The 19,304-nt window shown below is 36.3% G+C and overlaps 1 protein-coding gene across 4 annotated transcripts in view; it reads left to right on the top strand.

Annotated features, from left to right (window-relative positions):
• Positions 1-18,875, top strand: part of NVL (nuclear VCP like) — a 40,365-nt gene extending 21,490 nt beyond the window's left edge. For 2 of the 4 annotated variants that reach the window (XM_062571582.1, XM_062571581.1), the window contains 6 exons: positions 334-433; positions 8,428-8,534; positions 12,100-12,176; positions 13,669-13,757; positions 17,565-17,635; positions 18,582-18,875. In XM_062571582.1, coding sequence (XP_062427566.1) covers positions 334-433; positions 8,428-8,534; positions 12,100-12,176; positions 13,669-13,757; positions 17,565-17,635; positions 18,582-18,626 — 489 coding nt within the window. In that variant the 3' untranslated portion in view covers positions 18,627-18,875. Of the gene's footprint in view, positions 1-333; positions 434-6,154; positions 6,420-8,427; positions 8,535-12,099; positions 12,177-13,668; positions 13,758-17,564; positions 17,636-18,581 lie in introns of those variants that run through there. The other 2 variants (XR_009957842.1, XR_009957841.1) reach the window with 2 other exon arrangements.
• The last annotated feature ends 429 nt before the right edge of the window (positions 18,876-19,304 follow it).

Genomic DNA, 19,304 nt, shown 5'->3' with positions numbered 1-19,304 from the left:
GGGTGTTCACAGGTTTCAAAAAGCCAATGGAAATACTGTTTTTACCTCATATTCTAATTGTTTGTGTGCAAATTTATATTTTTGTATGTTTAAGATAAAATAGTAACACTTAGAACAACATTTTTCAAAACCAATGGGCAGTTTTACTGTTTAGTTGAACTCTTGTTCTCTCCCTCCTTCCCCTCCCGTAACTCTAGAATAAAATGCAGGTTCCGTTAGGTTTTAGGATATCAATACTATGGAGTTCATATATAACTGAATTGTTTCTTTTCAGATTCACATTCTCACTGTGTTCTTATTTATTTATTTATTGTAAATTTTTTCCTTTTAAAGTCAGGAGCCAGTGTCCGAGTGGTTAACCAGTTACTAACAGAGATGGATGGCCTGGAGAATCGTCAGCAAGTTTTCATTATGGCTGCCACCAACAGGCCAGGTAGGGACCCAAAAATCATAAGCAGGGGAATCATAGGAAATCAATGTCATTAATTTTTTTCTCATGGAATCATGTGTTCTTATGTGTTTGAATTATGTAACTAACTTTATTCTGTACTTAAAATTGTAGTGTCTTTTCAAACCTAGTCCTTTTTTCAGTAACTGTATCAGTATATTGGACTGTTCTACATTCTTGCAAGCGACAATGTGAGATGAGGCAACATCTTTAAACATGTCTTAACTAGGACCTAGTCCCATTGGTGTAAAAAGCTTGTAAAGACCTCTGACTTGATTGGATTTTGGATTATCTCCCTAGAATATAAAAGAAGAAAAGTAAAACTAAAACACAAATTACATACTTTTTCCTGCTTATGTTGGTTTTCTGTCTAGAGCAACTGTAAAGCTATTTTTTTTTCTTTTGAGGCATCTTTGTCGTATATTGAAACTTTTTTTTTCCATTTGCCTTTTATCATCTGCTGTTTAGGTTTCATGTTCCAAACTTGTTCCCTCAACCTGAACTTAATCTGCTCTTCCCTCATATTCTGTCAAGCTTTGATCCTTACTGCTTTCTGTGCTGCCTTACTGGCTCCTCAATATTTAGTAGCTTTGCAGTTCCTGCAGCATCTTTTGAGTTAATGAACTAGACACTGAGGTCTACTTTAGAAACAGAATGTGTTTACAGCCAGTTCTCTGCCTCCTCTTTTTTTTCATACTGTGGAAAAGTTTTGTGTATTACACAAATCAAGAAGCTTATCTTGTCCTGAATTTACACTCTGCCTAGACGCTAAGAATTACAACCAAGGGAATTTGTTATGACTGTAGGAACATGCATAAAGAAACTGCACTTCCTTGGTTATGATTTTTTTTCTGAACATTACAACTGAAATTAAATACTGGATTAATAATAATCTTGGTAATATTTAAAAGCATACTGTTGTAGGTGTCTGAACTTTGGAGTGAACGTCTGTGCCCAGAGGAAGTGTTTGGCAAATTACTGGCAAAGATGAGACACAGTTCATCAAGTTTTGTATATTCATGTATTATACAAGGACAAGAAGCAGAAATCTAGTGAAAAGTGACTTAACAATGGAAAATAGCCTAACTACTTTGGATATGAATTTGAGAAGGATGAAGTTAAAATATTTGACAGACTTTTGGGTCCTATAGGCTAAGAAAATCTATTCTGAAATTACATAGAATAGGCAACTATGAGGGTAATTTTCCCCCACACACCCAAAGGTTGAAAAATTCAAGCTTTTATGAGGAAAATCTTATGAGCAATAAATGCTTATATGTATATGCCTGTAGAAAATCTTTGATTTAAAGCAGTAAGTTTTCATGACACAAGTGTAATCATTCTGGCCTATCTATTCAATTCTAGATGCAGAAATTGAAATCAGGAATATGACTGTAAAACATCTATATACAGATACAGTTGGGTATATGAAGAGTATTAGTAGTGTTATCACATTGCCTTAGAAAACAGATCTCTTTCTAAATTTATTATACTGGTGCAGTATTTCTATTGAGCAGCCTTATTTTGTCAGTGTTTCTCAAGGGCTTGTCTTTTGTTAGAGGTGTGTATCTAATTGTTGATTACAGTAAGTTCACAATTATCTCTGAGTAGTGACTTGGGCTGAGAATTCCAGCACTTCCGTAGATGAAGAAACACCCAACCTGACTTTCTGCACTGCCAGCTCAGGAGTACCACGGGTATACAGGGATGAATACTTTTAGAGCCAGTGTGTTCGTGGCACTGCTTTGAGCTAATGACTTCTCTCATCAAGACTGTTGAGTGCCTTTGCCAGGGTGGGGCAGGAGTGAATACTCTTGTCTGGGTATGGGCTGGCTCCTTCTGGAGCCAGTTGGCTATTTCTGCATGATGTTTCCCAGAATTCTTTTAGCAGTCATGCACTGACTTGTTCCATTATCTGGGATGTGCCAACCTTGAAGAACTGACTGATTTTTTTTTTGAAGTAGTTTAATAGCTTTATAAGGGCCACTTCAGAGCGACTGCCACTCAGATGCTAAGACTTGAATAACTGTGGCAGTCAGGTTTACTCTAATTCCCAGCTCTGGTTGGTTTACATTAGAAGACTTGCAGTGATTCAGTGCATGCTTTTGTGTCTTACTTTCATACAAATATGAGATATACATGTACACTACTGTAAATCCATCCTTTTATAAGCCTTATATTGGATGCATTTTAACCAATTTGTTAGTATAAAGTAAACCTGTAATAGGTTTTGTTTTTTCGGTTGAAAATTGATGTTGTCTTGTTCAGCTGTAACAAAGGACTTAATGTTCATGTACACTGGAATATTTAAAATAGCAAAACTTTCCTGCATAATGGAGGCTGAAATAATGTACGAGGGAAACTGGAATATTTTTGAGGCATGAATTCAGTATTACTAACCCATGATCTTGATGTAAAAATGAATTTGCTGTAAAAATGCCTAGCATAAATAAAATCTTAGGCATGGTTAATAAAATACAGTGAAAAACTGAGGGGTATAAATGTATCAGCAAATTTTCTTAATGAGAATGAATTTTATGTTTTGTAAAAGGAATGATTTTGCTAACATAGAATCATTTTTATGAGCAACAAAGCTTGACACATACAGATTTCACTAGAGAAGGTAGTTACTCATGCAGTTTGGTTAGCACAGATCTCTTGCTTCAGGAGAGTGTCAGCAATATATGTGAGTAACACTTTGTATAGGTTTAGACAACAAACTTTTGCTGTGATATCTACATTTGTCAGTGTGAAGAAGTATGATTTCTAGCTGATGCAACTCTTACCAGAACAACTTCTATTAAAGCTGTGAGAATTCATTAGGGGAACTGATTTCTGTTGCTTGTATAGTTCACTTACCCTTTATGAGTCCAAGCAGAGACCCAGAGTGGAAACACAGTTTATAGTTGCCCATGTATTTAAATCATTTCTATATGCCTGATGAGCTCTTTTACTTCTATAAACCTGGCATCTAAATGAAAGATTTTTCTGTCATAGCTATGGTGAGTAGAGTTGCTGGAGTTCTGTCATGATTCTAAATAACATGTGTTCCAGCAGAACTTCCTGAAATCTTCCACAGGTCAGTATAATGAAGTGAGATCTCATCTTTTTTAATACATGTTAGTATAATAAAATAGGATAAAAAATGGCTTTGCGACATGCTTCCTTTTTAGAATGGTTCTCCCATGTTCTTGCTTTTATGGTTGGTTGCTGCTACTGTTGGTGACAGTGCTGAAATGTACACTGCCAAAGGAGAGTCTTATCTTGTGAAAATGTAATTATTATATAATGAATGACCATCAGTGTGATTTGGTAGCAATGGCTCAGCCAGTTTTTGCATCTAGGTATGACACTGGCATAGTTGTTCCAGTGATGTTAGCATCTGTGACAGGGTAGTGACATGAAATGAGGATGATTTATTTGCCCCACAGCTGAAGACTGATACCAAATTTGTTCTTGTAAAAGTTTTTAAAGACTTGGAATCACAGGCTGGCTGCTTTGTTTGTTGTGTAAAATCTGCAAGTGATAATCCTTACTCTAGGAGTCCTGAAATAAGCTTTTAATCTGTCCTTAAAAGCAGGATATTTTTAATGTTACTTGCATTTACTTGGTGACTTTGAGAGTCCTCTGTAGATCATTCCTAACTACTGCTAAATTCTCAGAGGTGCAGTATTCCCAGCTCAATCTCTGCACCTAAATGTAGAGCTGATGTCAAAATTTGTCTGAAGGGAATTGAACATTTAAAGCCCTCAATCTCGTTAAAAATAAAGGGAGCAAAAATAAAAGAAGCAGAAATGATGTCTTGTTAGAGCCTTTATGGGTCAGCATAGTTGTATTCTTTTTCAATCTGCTTCCTTCCCAAAATTCAAAGCCAAATTCCTGCAAAAACATTAAACACTATTGTTAATTAGGGTTTGTTACATCCCACAGTTTTTCAGATACCATGTGAGTTTCAGTATTGGTGCTTCTGCTTTCTTATTCTTTTCTTACTTCCTGTAAGCCCTGTACTTTTATAAACTCTTCAGAGAAATGCTGATCAAGGCATCAGCAGCAATTACTGTGGGATCTACCAAGCCTGCATGTAACCTGAGAAAACAGACTAGGGATCAGTGCAGCACTACAAACTGATAGTGATTTAAATTGTGATGTTACCTTTGCTTTTATTCACTGTCTTTTCTCTAGCTTTTTTAATTAATTCTTGTGAAATATCTCCTTTTGCTATTATTTTAGAGCATAATTCTAGTTTCAGCGAATGCTATTTCCTTTAGCTGTACTGTTAGTTTTCTAGAGCAGTTTGTCTGAACCACATATTTTAAAGCATAATAATAATAAAAAAAAGGTCTTTCATTTATTCTCTGACAACAGTTGTTCAAAAAGCCCTTGTTCTATATGTACAGTTTGGATAGATCAAAAGCAGTCCATGCAGTAGAGAGCTATTGAACTCTGTTACCACAAAATATTTGGCAAATCAGAATTATCAAATCTAATGTTTTGTTTCAATTCTAGTAGATAGGTCTCTTACGTTTTACTTAAGTTCTTATTTAACACTCTTAGCTAGTAGTATTCAAACCCTTTTCAGAAGTTCATTAAATAAGGTGAAGGATATTAGCTGTATGTATTATCTTGTTTTCCACCAAAAGAAATATGCTCAGTGGAGTTTGTTTGCTTCATAGGGGTTTTTGGTAGATGAAAAGGGCAGTTTGGATTTTTTGATGTTTATACATGTTACTAGATTAAAGATATAGTTGAAAAAAATGCACCTAACATGAGGTAGAGAATAGTTTCATTGAGAATGGTCCTTAATTAAACACAAATTACATTTTTGTCTTTCCCCAACCCTTGAATGCAGTGTATCTTTCGTGGGTAACTTTGGCAATGTAGAGTTCAGTTGTGCTGGAGAAAGAAAGCTGTTGACCAAGGAGTTCATTCTGGAGTTTTAGGAAACCTTTTAGGTCTTCTGTGCCTAGGCTCCAGAACATCATTTACTCCAAATGTAATTTAAACAGCTGTAATGAATATAAGAGAAGTTTGATGGATTCAACACAGTTGCCTTTGTTGCTGGGATGGACTGAATTTTCCTAAATGTTGTTGACTCTTGTGTAATGAGGTAAGATAGGAATACCCAACTGAAAGTGATCGTGAGATTAATGGATTTTATCATAGCAAACATGGTGAGGAACTTAAGCAGCAGGGAATGAATACATTCATTTAATGTCATCTTAGGCTTATAGAAAATTATTTGGAAAATGGTACCATCATTTTCCAATGGTGGTGTTGTCTCCTCTGACTACCTCAGAAAGCCAAGACAGAAAATGATTACCAGTCTTTTCTCTTAATAGAAATACGTCCTTTTCCTGAGGCAGCTGCTTGGAAAGTACTGTGTGTCATCAGGTCTCCATGCTTCCTTTCAAACTTGGGAGATAATGGTTTCGCTTTCAAAGTTGGGAGATAATAGTAGGCTTTGAAAGAGATTATCTCAATTTCATTAAAATGTTAAACGTGTTTAAAATTTATTCTCCTCTGTTTACATAAGTCTCCAGATAATAAATAAATATTGAGAGAACATTGTAATTTATCAGGATAGAATGCTCTGAACTTCCTAAAAGGAGAGCGTTATTCAGTTGTTTAAACCTTATGAAGTACATCTAAGGATTGACGAGTAAGTAAATTTTAATTTCTGTGTTATGTTGTTTTAATTTTTCAAAGTTCTAAGAACTACTTCAGGCCCAGAGGTCAGCTCTGAAGCAGCAAAGTGAAATGAATGCACTCATAAGGAGATGAGGGTAGAGCTGTGTTTGAAATTGCAGCATGGTCTTCTTGTGGTAAACCACCATTACTGCAACCCGTAGAGTTACTGCATGTTAATGGGATGTAGTAGATGTTTGAGTGCAGATCATGTCACTGGCAAATGGATGAAGGTATCTTCGGATTGGATCGCTAACTTATTTCATATCTTCGGGCAGGTAGAATGGTAAGTTCTCTGCACGTAGAATGGAAACAGTATTTTCCCTATCAAGCTTAATATTCTTATAGAGCTTTAGAAACTTCAGAATGGAAAATTTATCAAGTGTATGGTGTTGTAATACAAGCCTTATTGAGAGTATTTATTTTGAGTGTAACTGACCTGTTGAGCAAGCCTTGTCATCTCTTCTCAACACTTGGCTACGCTTTGCCTTTCTTTTCCCCAAAGAGGAGCGGAAATAGAAAGGCATATTTGTGTCAAAAGCACAAGATATCATAGATAGCTCTATGCATAGAAGTACAAGAGAAATATGTTTGTCTGGACTTGTCATGACATGGATCCTGTTTAACTCTATTTTTTTCACCTGATCTGGGTTAAATAATGTATCAACTTTAGGATTTTTTTTTTCTCCACCTTTTTGTTACACTCACAATAGCTGATTTTGCCTACAGAGATGTCTCTGGTTGTACCTTGAAAAGAAATGGCTTTTGCATAAGCTAGTGGAGCAATTCTTTATTTTTTCATTTCATTCTACTTTACCCCTTTACGTATTAGGTGAAAGTATAACTTGAACAAAACCAAGTACATCTTTAAAGGGAGGGAAGACTACCTTATGGTAGGATCAGGTGGCTAGAATCTTAATGGCAACCCTGCTAAGCAAAATTTTTGCTTGCCAGAAAAGGGACAGCTGTGCTTCCATGTTGCTGTATTCTTTATTTTTCCTTTTTTTTCTTTTAATTCATATAATGAGGATTAGCAGCTTAGCCTTGTCTAACTCTTTTCCGTTAGATATACGTATATGTATATGCTTGTAGTTTTTTCATTAGCTACACTTTTTTTTCAAAAGGATATAAAAATTGTAACGGTGCTAAGAGCTTCATTTGAAGTACTTCATTTTGAGCTTAACGCTTAGGTTTAATTTTCACCATTAACCTTTGGAGAAGGTTCTTGAAATAGCTGTATTATACAGCTATAGAACTTGCAGGCTTCAAAAGTTTGTGTATATTTTTTTTTGTCTTTCATTAGTGATTTTGTGGCTTTACTGTCACATTATTCTAGTACATAGGATGTTGATTTTCAGAATTCATTTGTCAAGTAGAGTAAGTAATAGTTTCCATTTCTGTTGATAGAGAAATGGGGCATCAGGAAGCCAAATAACTTTGAAAAATTATCCGGGCAGTTTGTGTTGAAACATGGGCAGCAATTTAGGTCTCTCTCAGGTTATATGCACTGTTTGGTCTCAATACACTAGCAGTCCTTGCTATTTATAGCCAGCTCATTGCTTGTGGAAGTTCTGTACTGAAGCCTGTGGCTAAAAGGATGCCAGAAATTTCTACTGCATTTAAGTTTTGAATGGTTTTCTAAACACAGATTTGGTTTCTTACTTCTCCATGTACATAATAAAATCTGGAATCTGCTCTGCCTCCTGGGAAGCAAATCTGTACTATGCAGCTCTATTTCATGTTTTGATGGGTATCGTATTTCACCATTTAGAAAATAAAAATGTAATAAAAATGCAAATTACAAGTAAAATGAAATTTACATATTGGCCGTTATGATTGGCCCTACATACTTGTGATTCCTAATTTATCAATATAGTTTTCAGCAAATTTGCAACAATTAATATGGACAGAGATCTTTCCCATAGGGGAAACTGAAAGCATATTTTTCTGTCATGAGTCGATGTGGAATTCGTCACTTGACTGTGCTGAACATTACAGAAAAATGTCCTGATACTGTATTTCCAAAGAGAGTTGTCTTCGTTTGTACATAGATGAAACTGTTAATTGTGGGTCATGTTTGATCAAATATGGCTTAATTGTACTGGGTAATGGAGACTCCTACTTGACATAGCTAAAACTATTTTAAATAGCTATTTTAATGCTCCAAGCTTTGCATCATGGCTGCAGTGCTTCTTTGAATATTCGTACAAATATGCACATATCCCTTCTCTGATGTACACATCCCTAAAGTGTGTCTTATTTTTGGACTATTTTGTCCTTTCCCCCCCCCCCAGATATAATTGACCCAGCTATTCTGCGTCCTGGTAGACTTGATAAAACACTCTATGTGGGTTTGCCACCACCTGAAGATCGACTTGCTATTTTAAAGACCATCACGAAAGTAAGTATTTGGAAATAAATCCTTATATTGAAGGTTGGTAGAATGATGTAATACAAGTTAAATTTTACAGAAGAATTGCAGGACCCTGACTCATGAAACATTTCCAATTACTACACGAAGTTGTAAAAAAATAAACTGTCAGCCACATCTGCTGTTACATTTGCTGCAAGACTACTTGGGGTTGATAAATCTTGAATAAGGCAATCTTGTTGAATGCAGTAATTTCTGCATTCAACATCACAGTCTGAACATACCTAATTAAAAGATTCATATCAGGGTGAGTAATGGACATGGAAGTGTTTTGTATTTTGCGAGAGGAGGAGAAGTTCCCACGTGTTGAACAAAATGATTCCAGCTGTATTTGCTCAATGGTAATCAAAACACTTAATTCCCTTTGGGATCAGTAGGAATCTTGTACATGGTAGAGGTGATAGGTCAAAATAAAAGTGAAAATTTAAAATACTTTTTCTTCATGGATCCTCTTTAGATTAATGGCACATTCTGCCATGTATGAAACTTGGATTACAGAATTATATTGTAGTATTTTTCCAAGTACAGTACAGCAGTAATAAAGGCCTTAGAAAAAGAATATACAAAGCATTATAAATTACTCAGATTATTTCATCCCTTTTTTTAATAGGTAGTATTGATAGTTATGAGTAAGTGATCTACCAGATTTTCACGAGCTGCAAAGGAGAGAAAGTCTAGGCTATAGAGAAGAGGTAGAACTTTATTATGAACAGTGTGGAAAAAATATCTTTTTATAAATTTGCTAAAGAAACTCCCTCAGACTTGTATAATAAAAAAAGTTACAGTGTAGGCAATAGCTAATGCCATAGGGGAATTTGGAAGATGAGGACTCATTTTAAGCATGTCCTTTCATGCCCTGATAGTTGTTCAAAAGTCAGATTCTCATTACCACTTCAGGATATTTGACTTGCCTTTAAAACATTCTGTAGATGGCATTACTTCATGAAGAAAAAAAATAGTAAGTATGCCCACTTGTCACTAGTAGTAGATGTGTTTAGTAGATAAATTTATTTTTGAAGGTAGCTTGTGAAGTAGTGCAGCGAAGCTTTGCGCAAGAGTGCATGGGAGGGGAAGGTGTTATTAAACAAAACTGATTCCACTCACACTCACTTTCTCATAGATTTCACTTGCTCACAGCCACAACCACATATAATTGCCAAGATGTATGCGTCCAAGCAAAATGGCCAGGATCACCTATATGCAACAAAGCGTGCAAGAATTGCCTGTTGAATCTGCACTGCTTATCCTGCCTTCCTCTTGATTGACAATGATGAGCTTATTCTTAGAGAGAATCGTTTTTTAGACTCCCTTTAAGAATCAAACAGTTCTGGATCTCACTTCAGCTGCCATAAATCTTGGGCAAGGTTGCTACAAACTGTCTTTGCTTCCTCATTTTGGGTATCATTAAGGCTACAATCTGCCTTCCTGTTGGGATAACACCAAGAGGAGTGGCACATGTGATGTGACAATAACCTTGTCGCCATCCTCCTGTTGGCAGAGCATAGGTCTTCTACTGACAAACCATCTTTGCTAATCAGATTATAGGCCTTCTTGTCTTGGAACAAGCAACACATTCCACAGTCTTCACCAGTGTGATTGCTGTTGATCCTGTCCTGGGTTATCTGTATGTGCCACTGCTGGAGTGCCAGACACTTCCACTTGTAATTCATAGTAGTCTTAATACCTTGATTATAAATCTTTATAGTGAATGAGATGTTAAGTCTTCAGCAGATTTTTTTTTTCTCAGTTGTTACCTGGGAGGGCAGCAAAAGTGAGATATAAATAACTCTCTGAATAAGTATTTTCTTTGCGTATTTCCATGTTCGTTCCACCAGAAGGCTGGTGCTACTCTCACTTTGCTACTTCTGCATTCTCCAGAGTTTTTACAAAGCTAGGCAAAGGTTTGTATTTCTAATATGCAGAAAAAGAAAGGCGCAGAGTTACTTGGAATAAGAATATGGAATATGGAGAATGAAAAATATGTTAAAATTAACTGAAATATCCTGCTTCTCAGATTTCATCTCTGCATTCTAGATAAGTAAACTTGAAAATTTGGGGTACAGGAACACTTTCTGTTTGAATACAGAAATTGTGCTCAGGACTCTATAAAACATAAATGTTTGGTCCAGATGTGAATGGCTTTTGGGTGGTGGTATGTGTTTCCAGAAATCTCTGAGGAATACTTACAGAAGATATGGAAACTGAGTCAAGTTGTTCAGGAAAAACATGAATGCTTGCAAAGGCAGCACGAGGAATAGAAGGGGGAGTTGGAGGAGCAATAGTATGCAAGTAAAATGGAGAGCCTTACATGTAAGGTGAAGCTGTGTTGTGAAAGAGTTTTGTTTTAGTTTAACTTGTACAAGTCAGACATTTTTCAAACTGCATATTAATTATGCAAGAGAAGCATGTCTTCACATGTTTAGTTACCATTATTACATTCCTACAAGCTGTATCAGCTTCTCTGGTGCATGTACTGCTGAGCTTGGCTCCAGAGTAGGTAGGTTGTTCCACTCATAAAATACCCAACATACATTTCTATTTGAGAAATAATAAGTAAAACATTTGCTACTAGCAGAGAAGGTATCTCTCTGGCTTGCAATCTTTTATCATTTTAACAAATTCTGAAGTATTATATATGAAACTAGAGTTTCTTTTGTCTACAGTCTGTCTTTTCTCTTTTTTCAAAATACTCCAGAATCAGGCTGTTTCTTTGCATTTCTGTTTTTGCCTTTCCTGGCGGTATTCTGCCTGTGGTGCATTCCACATTGCTCTCTTGCTCTGCCTAGTTGCTCCTTGATTATTCTGTTGTCAGTTAAATAAATGTTTAAGAGTTTTATCTTCCTAGTTGATATACATTTTATTTCTTTCTGTTGAAGGTATTGTAGGATTTAAAGAATTTTGTTGGCTACTTTCAAATATTACTTAGAATATTGTTTGTTTTGGAGGGGGTATGCAAAGATACTAATAAAAGAAACCACCTCTGGGATCTTTGTGCAAGAAGCAGTAATAATATGGAAGACTAATGTCAAAAAATCTACAAAAATGTCTACAGTTTATATACTTCCATGAAATCAGGAATGGAAAAATTCTAGAGGCAAGGCTAAATCTAAATGCTTATAGCTGAGCTATTTGATTTCAACACTTATCTCAGTAGAGGATAAGGAGAAGTTAGCTAAACAATGCTGTTGGCGTAACCAGCTATTTAAACTATGTCCATGTACAGAACAGTGTCAGTGTTACTGCCTTGTGACAGGCTCTCATTTTGTTGGAGAAAACCTATTCCGTTGGTGGCAAGTTTAAAATTTAGCATTATTTAAATTAATTCATCATTAAGTGTTTTTAAAGCTGGTCATCATCCTTCTTTGTCTGAGATGAAAGCAACTGTAATATTAATGGATGTTTTGGGAAACTTGTCTAACCCCTGTATGACTCCTGATTGATGAACTTGGTCACTTTGGGGATGCCATGTGTAAAAAAGTAAATAATATTAAAAAATAATAATTGTTTTTCCTTTTCGTCACCTCAATTCTGATAGAATGGCACTCGCCCTCCACTAGATGCTGATGTAAATCTTGAGGATATTGCTTATAGTCAACACTGTGATTGTTACACGTGAGTAGCTTCTAGTTTTGACTTTAATATTTGCAATACTAGCAGTCCTCTGATGCATGATCATGTGTGTTGTATTATTAGTAGAAGGACTTCTTCATTCCCAAGGGTTATAAGCGTTTTCTCTTATGACATTTTCCTCACTCTCCCTTGTGCTTTTCCAGGGATTTGGTAGGAATATGTTGATGCCGAAGTATTTTTCATCTGGAATAGTCATCTTCATGTTGTAAATACAGATCAGCAGAGGCCACTCTTTTATCTAGGCTTTGCTTGGTCTTATTTTACAATATCTGAGGATAAAAGAACCTTCTTTAAATTGTGGATCCATACGTAATAATGATGAAAGTAAATAAGCAAATAGGTTAAACTACCGTAATTAACTTGTTTTCTCACACAGTTGAAAACAATGTATTTGAGATAGTAAGATAGCCTATTTCAACCTTTGCTTTTTGAATACCAAACTATGTTTTTAGTGCAAGCTTGATAGCCATCTCAAGGCTATCAGGAGTAATTTGCAAACCCAGTGTTCTACATAACTTCATAAAGCCTTTAGCTATTAAGTGATTTATTACTACCTAATGGTTTTCTGAAATTCACAAAAGATAAAGTCTTTATGATGTACCTGTCACAGTGTTGGCTTTGAATCTTATAAATGGGGGGGGTGATTTTATTTATTTATTTATTTCTGCTCTGTAATAAAGGTTGCAGCATCAGGTAGTCCTGATACATCTTCCCCATGTTCTTAAGACAAAGCTTTATGACAGCACGACCTCCTATGTCATCTTCTACCCTCTTTCATTCTCCCTTGAGTACACAGTAGGTTTGCTCTGCTCTCACACTTTGTTGGGGAGGGAAGAAGGCTGCTGTGTGTAGGAAGGGAAAGGGAAATGTGACCTGTTGTTGCTGCAGAGATCCTGTACCTAGCTCTGGAGCTAAGTACTGGGGATGAAGACAGAAGTAGAGTGGGATGGGCCATGCAGAGAGATATGGTAAAACTAGTATCATGAATATAGTATCTGTACCATTTTTTTTTTTTTTTGTATCGGCTGGTACTCCATACATTTAGGACTGAGGATAGTACTTTGATGTAGTAGTATTGCTTGGTCTTCCCAAGCCTTTCCTTGGTCAGCCTGCTTATTATTATTCTCTTTGTGCCTGTATTAAAGACTTTGTTCAAGATAAAATGGTATATAATACCATCACATATTCTGAACATGCCATAGCTGTTACCTGGTTTCTCTGTCATTCTAAATGATTTCTGACTCCTAACTTAATAGCTAGAGTATTTTATGCGCTATTGAAGTGGAACTGCTGTAATCATTTGATCTTTTTTTAGTGTTTTTTTAATCGTTTAGTAATTTGTTGTGAGGTTTTGAAGTGTTTTTTCCTCAAAATTCCTGTGCCTTTCTTTAGTTTTTTTATCATTATTTCTATCATTTCAGCCAAACATGGGAGAAACTTATCCTAAAATAACCTATTTTGTTTGGGTCTCTAGGGGCGCAGACCTTTCTGCTCTAGTGCGTGAAGCTTCAGTTTGTGCTCTGAGACAGGAAATGGCCTTGCAGAATAGCAAAAGCAGGAAAGGTAAGAAAGCTTTACAAAAACCTTAATGGAACAGTGAGAAGATAAATGGAATGTAAAGTACTCAAGATAGTTTAAAACAAGCATAAAGACATGTGTGCTATATATCGATCACTGACTATTTCCAAGCCAAACAAAAATGAAATAAGGTTTGTTTCAAGAACACATAAGAATCTTTCAAGTAGATGTAGGTGGGAGTACAGGGAAAAAATGGCTATGCTGGAGTTCCAGCATAATCTTTTTACCCAAAGAATTGAACCGTCAACATTTTAACCTTGAAGTAAAGTTATTGTTAAGTGGCATTATAAATTGAAAATGTATATACTAGATTGAATACTTCTATGCCTAATTTTTACATAATTATAATAGACTAGAAAGCTTTTTAAGAGTAAAGTAACAAAAGAAATTACTGGAAATACTGGAAAATGAGCAGGGTATATACACTACATATAATTTTCCGGTAAATTCTTTTGTTACTTTACTCTTAACTCAAAATACAAACTAAGATGGAATTGTGACTTTTCAGGTGATGTCCTTGGAAAATATATCAGGCTTCTATTATGATTCTGATTTTCTAACAACCACAAGAGTTTTAATGGCCTTGAAACATTCTTGTTGATCTAGTAGGTATCTAGTCTCATCTGTCTCTAACAGCAGCAGAAGTTTATATTTCTTGTTAAGAGTGAGCTGATGTGTTCCTTTGGCTGGGGAGGGGAAGAAAAGAACTGTAAAACCCTCATTGTTGCATGACTTGACTATCCATTTTGCTGCGGACAAGAAATGCAGTAAAAGCTCTTGATTTGAGATGGAAATTCCTGAATCAAATCTGAGGCATTCTGAATAACTGTGAAAGTGAATAGGGTAAATACAAAGATACTAATCGCTTAATTTCAGCCTTCAAGTTTAGGGTTACAGCCTGACCCAGTCGTAGTATGAACTTTCTCAGCTGGCAATCTGCATGTTTGTAGCAGCTGTTTGTTTGGGATGTCCTTGTTCTTGTATTTCCTTCCAAGAAGTCAGCCCTGGCTAATGTGGAAATCTGTAAGGCAGTTTCTGATTTGAATCTTTTTTTTTTTTTTTTTTCATTTGTATTTTCAGAGGTAGTGTACATACAGACTGGAGAATTTCTTGCTGACATATTCACAACTGACTCCCCCCCTCCTGCCATGTTATGTACATGATCATAGTATAGGGTGGTTCATGTGCCACAGCAGTCAGTTTCTTTGCATCACTTAGCAGAGATCAGGGCTGTTTGTTACTGTGTTGTAGAAGCTATCATAATCCTCTTGTACCTATTTTTTCTTCTGAAATAAATTTATCTTTTTGTTGGTTTTTATGGCAGAGTTTGTGTTAGGTTTGTTTGAAGGATTTTTTTTTTCATAGTGAAGATGGAAAGGATATCACTTTTTTTTGGTATCTCTTATAAGAATCTGTAAGTTCTGCTTCCACCTAGAACAGTCTTGAGAAACCCGAAGGCATTGTGACTGTAGCCTAGGAGATGCCAGATACTTCACTTAGAGGAGGAAGAACCAACCCAACTTTCTGAAAAAGATTGGACAGATTTTCAGTTTTGAGCTCCTTTCTGGAGCTCATCATTAGCCCAGAATTTTACTGTCAGAACTGTTTAGTATTATTTACAAACCTGGAGCTTTCACTGGTGGCTCTATTCTCTGGGTCATTGATGAAGATACTGAATAAAACTGGTCCAAGTACCAGTTCCTGAGTGGGACCCCACTTCTGACCCTTCCCTATCCTGAAAAGGGACCATTAAGCCTTACCTTTTAGTTCACATCCTTTAGTCAGCTTTCAATCCGTGGAAGGGTCTTTCCTGCAATTCTGTGAAGTTCTCCAATCTAACTGCCAGTCCTCTGGTGATTGTAACAATAGTTTACAAGATTTATCCAGCAGCCCTGCAATTTCATAGCCAAGTTCCTTCAGAACCCTTGGGTGAACATCTGGTTCTACTGACTTGCTGTTAATAACCCTTCTGACCTGCCTTAATACTTCCTGAATATTTGCTTCAAAGTAATCTAGTTTCAAAGGATATGCAGGGTATGAAAATTCTATAACAGCTTCAGCTGTAAAGACCAATTTACTTTAGTGAACTTTGATTTTGCTACTTTAATGAAAATAATAGTTACAGCGTATCTACGCTTGTGTTTTTTATCTATCTCCATCTTCAATTTAGTGCTCTTGATATAGCCTTCTGCTATGTTTAGAGCAGTAGAACTTAACAGTTTTTGTTAAACTCTCAAAATTGAAATTTGTCAACAAGGAGTCTTGGTTAACAGTTCTTTAATGCCCACCTATCCCTTTCACATTACAAACATGTAAGCAAGGATAGTTGTAATACATACCTCTGGAAGCAAAAAGTGTCTTAAGGGAATGCACAAAAAATATGCACCAAAATCTCTAAAGCAATACCTCTGTTTATCTCCTTCAGTATAGCTGATACTTGTGCATGATACTGTTATTGTACTGCTTTTTTATATCACAGAATGGTTGAGATTGGAAGGGACCTCTAGAGATCTAGTCCACCCCCCTGCTCAAGCAGAGTCACCTAAGGCATGCTGCACAGGGCCCTGTCCAGATGACTTGAGAGTATCTCCAAGGATGGAGACTCTGTAACTTCTCTGGGCAACCTGTTCCAGTGCTCTGTTACCCTCCCAGTAAAGCAGCTTTTCTTTATATTCAGAGGGACATTCTTGTGTTTCAGTTTGTGCCTGTTATCTCTTGTCCTATCAATGACACCCCTAAGTCTGGCCCTATCCCCTTGACACCCTCCCTTTAGATACTTATATACAGTGATTAGAACCTCCCCCCCCCACCCATCTTCTCCTCTCCAGGCTGACCAGGCCCAGCTCTCTCAGCCTTTCCTCATCTGAGAGAGGCTCCAGTCCCTTAATCATCTTAGCAGCCCTTTGCTGGACTCACTCCAGTACCTCCATCTCTCTCTTAGTGGGGAGCCCAGCACTGGACACCGCACTCCAGATGCAGCCTCATGAGGACTGAGTAAACAAGAATCCCAAAATACCACTGCTGTATTTCCTATGTCTAAGCTAAACAAGGCACTTGTGAGAACAGAAATCTGTACTTTGAGGTACGCTCACACATTAGCAGACTTCTGAGGAGAAAGAGGAAAAAAAGAAACACTGCTCCAAGAGTGTAAGTAGAAACAATTACTGTGGATGGCTACATGAGGAGAAAAAGGGATGTGGATAAACTCAAAAAGATAGGCAACTGAAAAAGATGACAAAACTTTCATCACATCTGGATAATGCCAAACAATGAGCTAATACAAATTATTTAGGAATTGAACATCCTGTAGTGAAATGGGAACAAAACAGAAGGTTTTCTGGGTATTTATTAAAAAACACTCTGTAGGGACATTTAGTATTAAACATGCATAAAGAAAATAAAATCCCAAACTGGAAGCAACAGAACTTGAGAAATTCACTTCCCAAAGGGTAAGGTACTTGAATTCTAACAGGATTTGATATAAGTTGTAGTTAACTCAGTATCTTTGAAAATGAAATTCCTAATTGGCAGGTGAAAACACTAATACAAAAACTAAGTGTGTTTTGGCATAAGGTACAGGTTAAGAAGTTGCCTAAGATCATAAACAGGAGCCTGCATTAAAAGAAATATAAAACTTTAGGTGTTCATGCCACTACTTAGATGTCATCCAAAAGACTATCACATACAGGTAAGTTTCATGAATGTTTACTTGAAGTACATGCAAAAGAAAACACTTGATGTATCACTTGCCCACAATCTCATATAGTAATTTATTGTGCTTTGTTCTTTAAGGAGAAATCAAGATTTGCCATAAACACTTTGAAGAAGCGTTTAAGAAAGTGAAATCCTCAGTATCAAAAAAGGTGAGAAAAGCTTTACTGCATTAATATGTTCACTTTGAACACTATCCAGAGACTATAATAGTTTCAGTATTATTACATAAGTGTTGATGGTAACTTGGACTTATTTTCCAAAATAATTTAAAGGTGATCTTTGACTCCAAGCCCCTTGAAAAAGTCCCACATCCCCTGGCTACCACTCCTTCTCTCCCCCCCCCCCCCCCCCATTCTTTGCTAATCACTGAGCAAGTTGTTCAGGAACAACAAGCAAGCATTTATACACCTCCAACACAGCAATGACTGGTTAGTATTAGGACATACACTCTCTGGCTTTTAAGAGTTAACCAGAAATGTCATTCTGCTTGTCAGAATCAAGTCAGTTGGCTTGCTTTTGGCTTAATTGGTTGATAGATTTGACAGAAATCAAGATAAATTCTTCTGAAGTTAGGAACAGATGACATCTTTTGTATACAGTTTTGTCAGCAGAAGTTAATGTCTCAAATCAGTTCTTCAAAACTGTCATTTTGAGTGACTTATGAAAAGGATTAAGAAACAGTTACAGTTAAATGATCTAGATTGTATACAACGTTTAAATAGCAGATCTTTGTAAAGCAGGCTTATTTTTGCAGAAGCAGATAGTGGAGCTACTCCTCAGGCAAATAAGGCAGTACCTTTTTAGCAGAACTGTGTTCTAAGTCTAGCATGGAAGTATGAAGTATAATAGCTCTGCTGCAAAGGCTTTTGTTAATTATATATTGCAGGCGACTGTTAACAGTGAACCTCATTTATTAGAGGGTGCAACAGTGTGACCTCTAATGAGGCTTTTGTTCCTAAATATTTCTGAAAAAAGCATAGCTAGTGGCTCATACAGCTAGTTTAATTTTCTCATTAAATATTGTGACTTTACATGTTATTATGTTTGTTTTTACTGTCTGCTGAAGTCTCTCCTCTGTTATCTTGGCACTATTAGGATCAAATAATGTATGAAGAACTGCGTCAGTCACTGCACAGATGATACATTTGGACAACTTCCAAAAGAGACTTACTGTTCATTGCTGGTGAATTTCATAATACCTGTGCCTGGTTTCAAGAGAAGCTGTACCCAATTTTTTACTTTTTAAATCTGTACCTGGAAAAGGTCATTGCAGCCTACTGCTCTAAGCTATCCTTAATGTAAGGACTTCCAGAATAAGAGGTAGAAAAAACACCCTTCCTTTTCTGCTTATAACTATCCTGGCTAAAAATAAAATGTTTTAACCCCAAAGATTTAATATCATTTGTATTTTAGTATTTGGTGCCCTTAATCAGAGATTCTTCAGAGAGGATAACCCTTTGAAATGTTACTCTGCTCAAATACCTGGTTTTAGCCATAAATGATAATAGCTGTGTTTTCAGGAACCAGAACTCCTAAACAAGAACAGAGCTGTGAGACTAGATTAGGAAAGTGCTACACAATGTTATCATACCATTAATCATGCCGTTCCCAAATGTGATGACACGTGATGATTGTGCCAAAGTAGATTCTCAGAGTTTAAGACTTCCTTTTACCTTTCAGAAGATACCAGCCTGAAATGGCAAGCTGCTTTGTAATCTAAGAGAATAAGGCTTGGAAATCCAAGAAACATTAGTATGATTTAATGGCATCTAAAAAGATTTAGTTACCTAACAAGTACCTAACAAAGTTCTTAATTCT

This window comes from Rhea pennata, chromosome 3, assembly GCF_028389875.1.
Source record: "Rhea pennata isolate bPtePen1 chromosome 3, bPtePen1.pri, whole genome shotgun sequence".
Taxonomy (NCBI): Eukaryota; Metazoa; Chordata; class Aves; order Rheiformes; family Rheidae; genus Rhea; species Rhea pennata.
The sequence above is the reverse complement of the archived record's forward strand: the minus strand, read 5'-3'. Positions and strand labels throughout refer to the sequence as shown.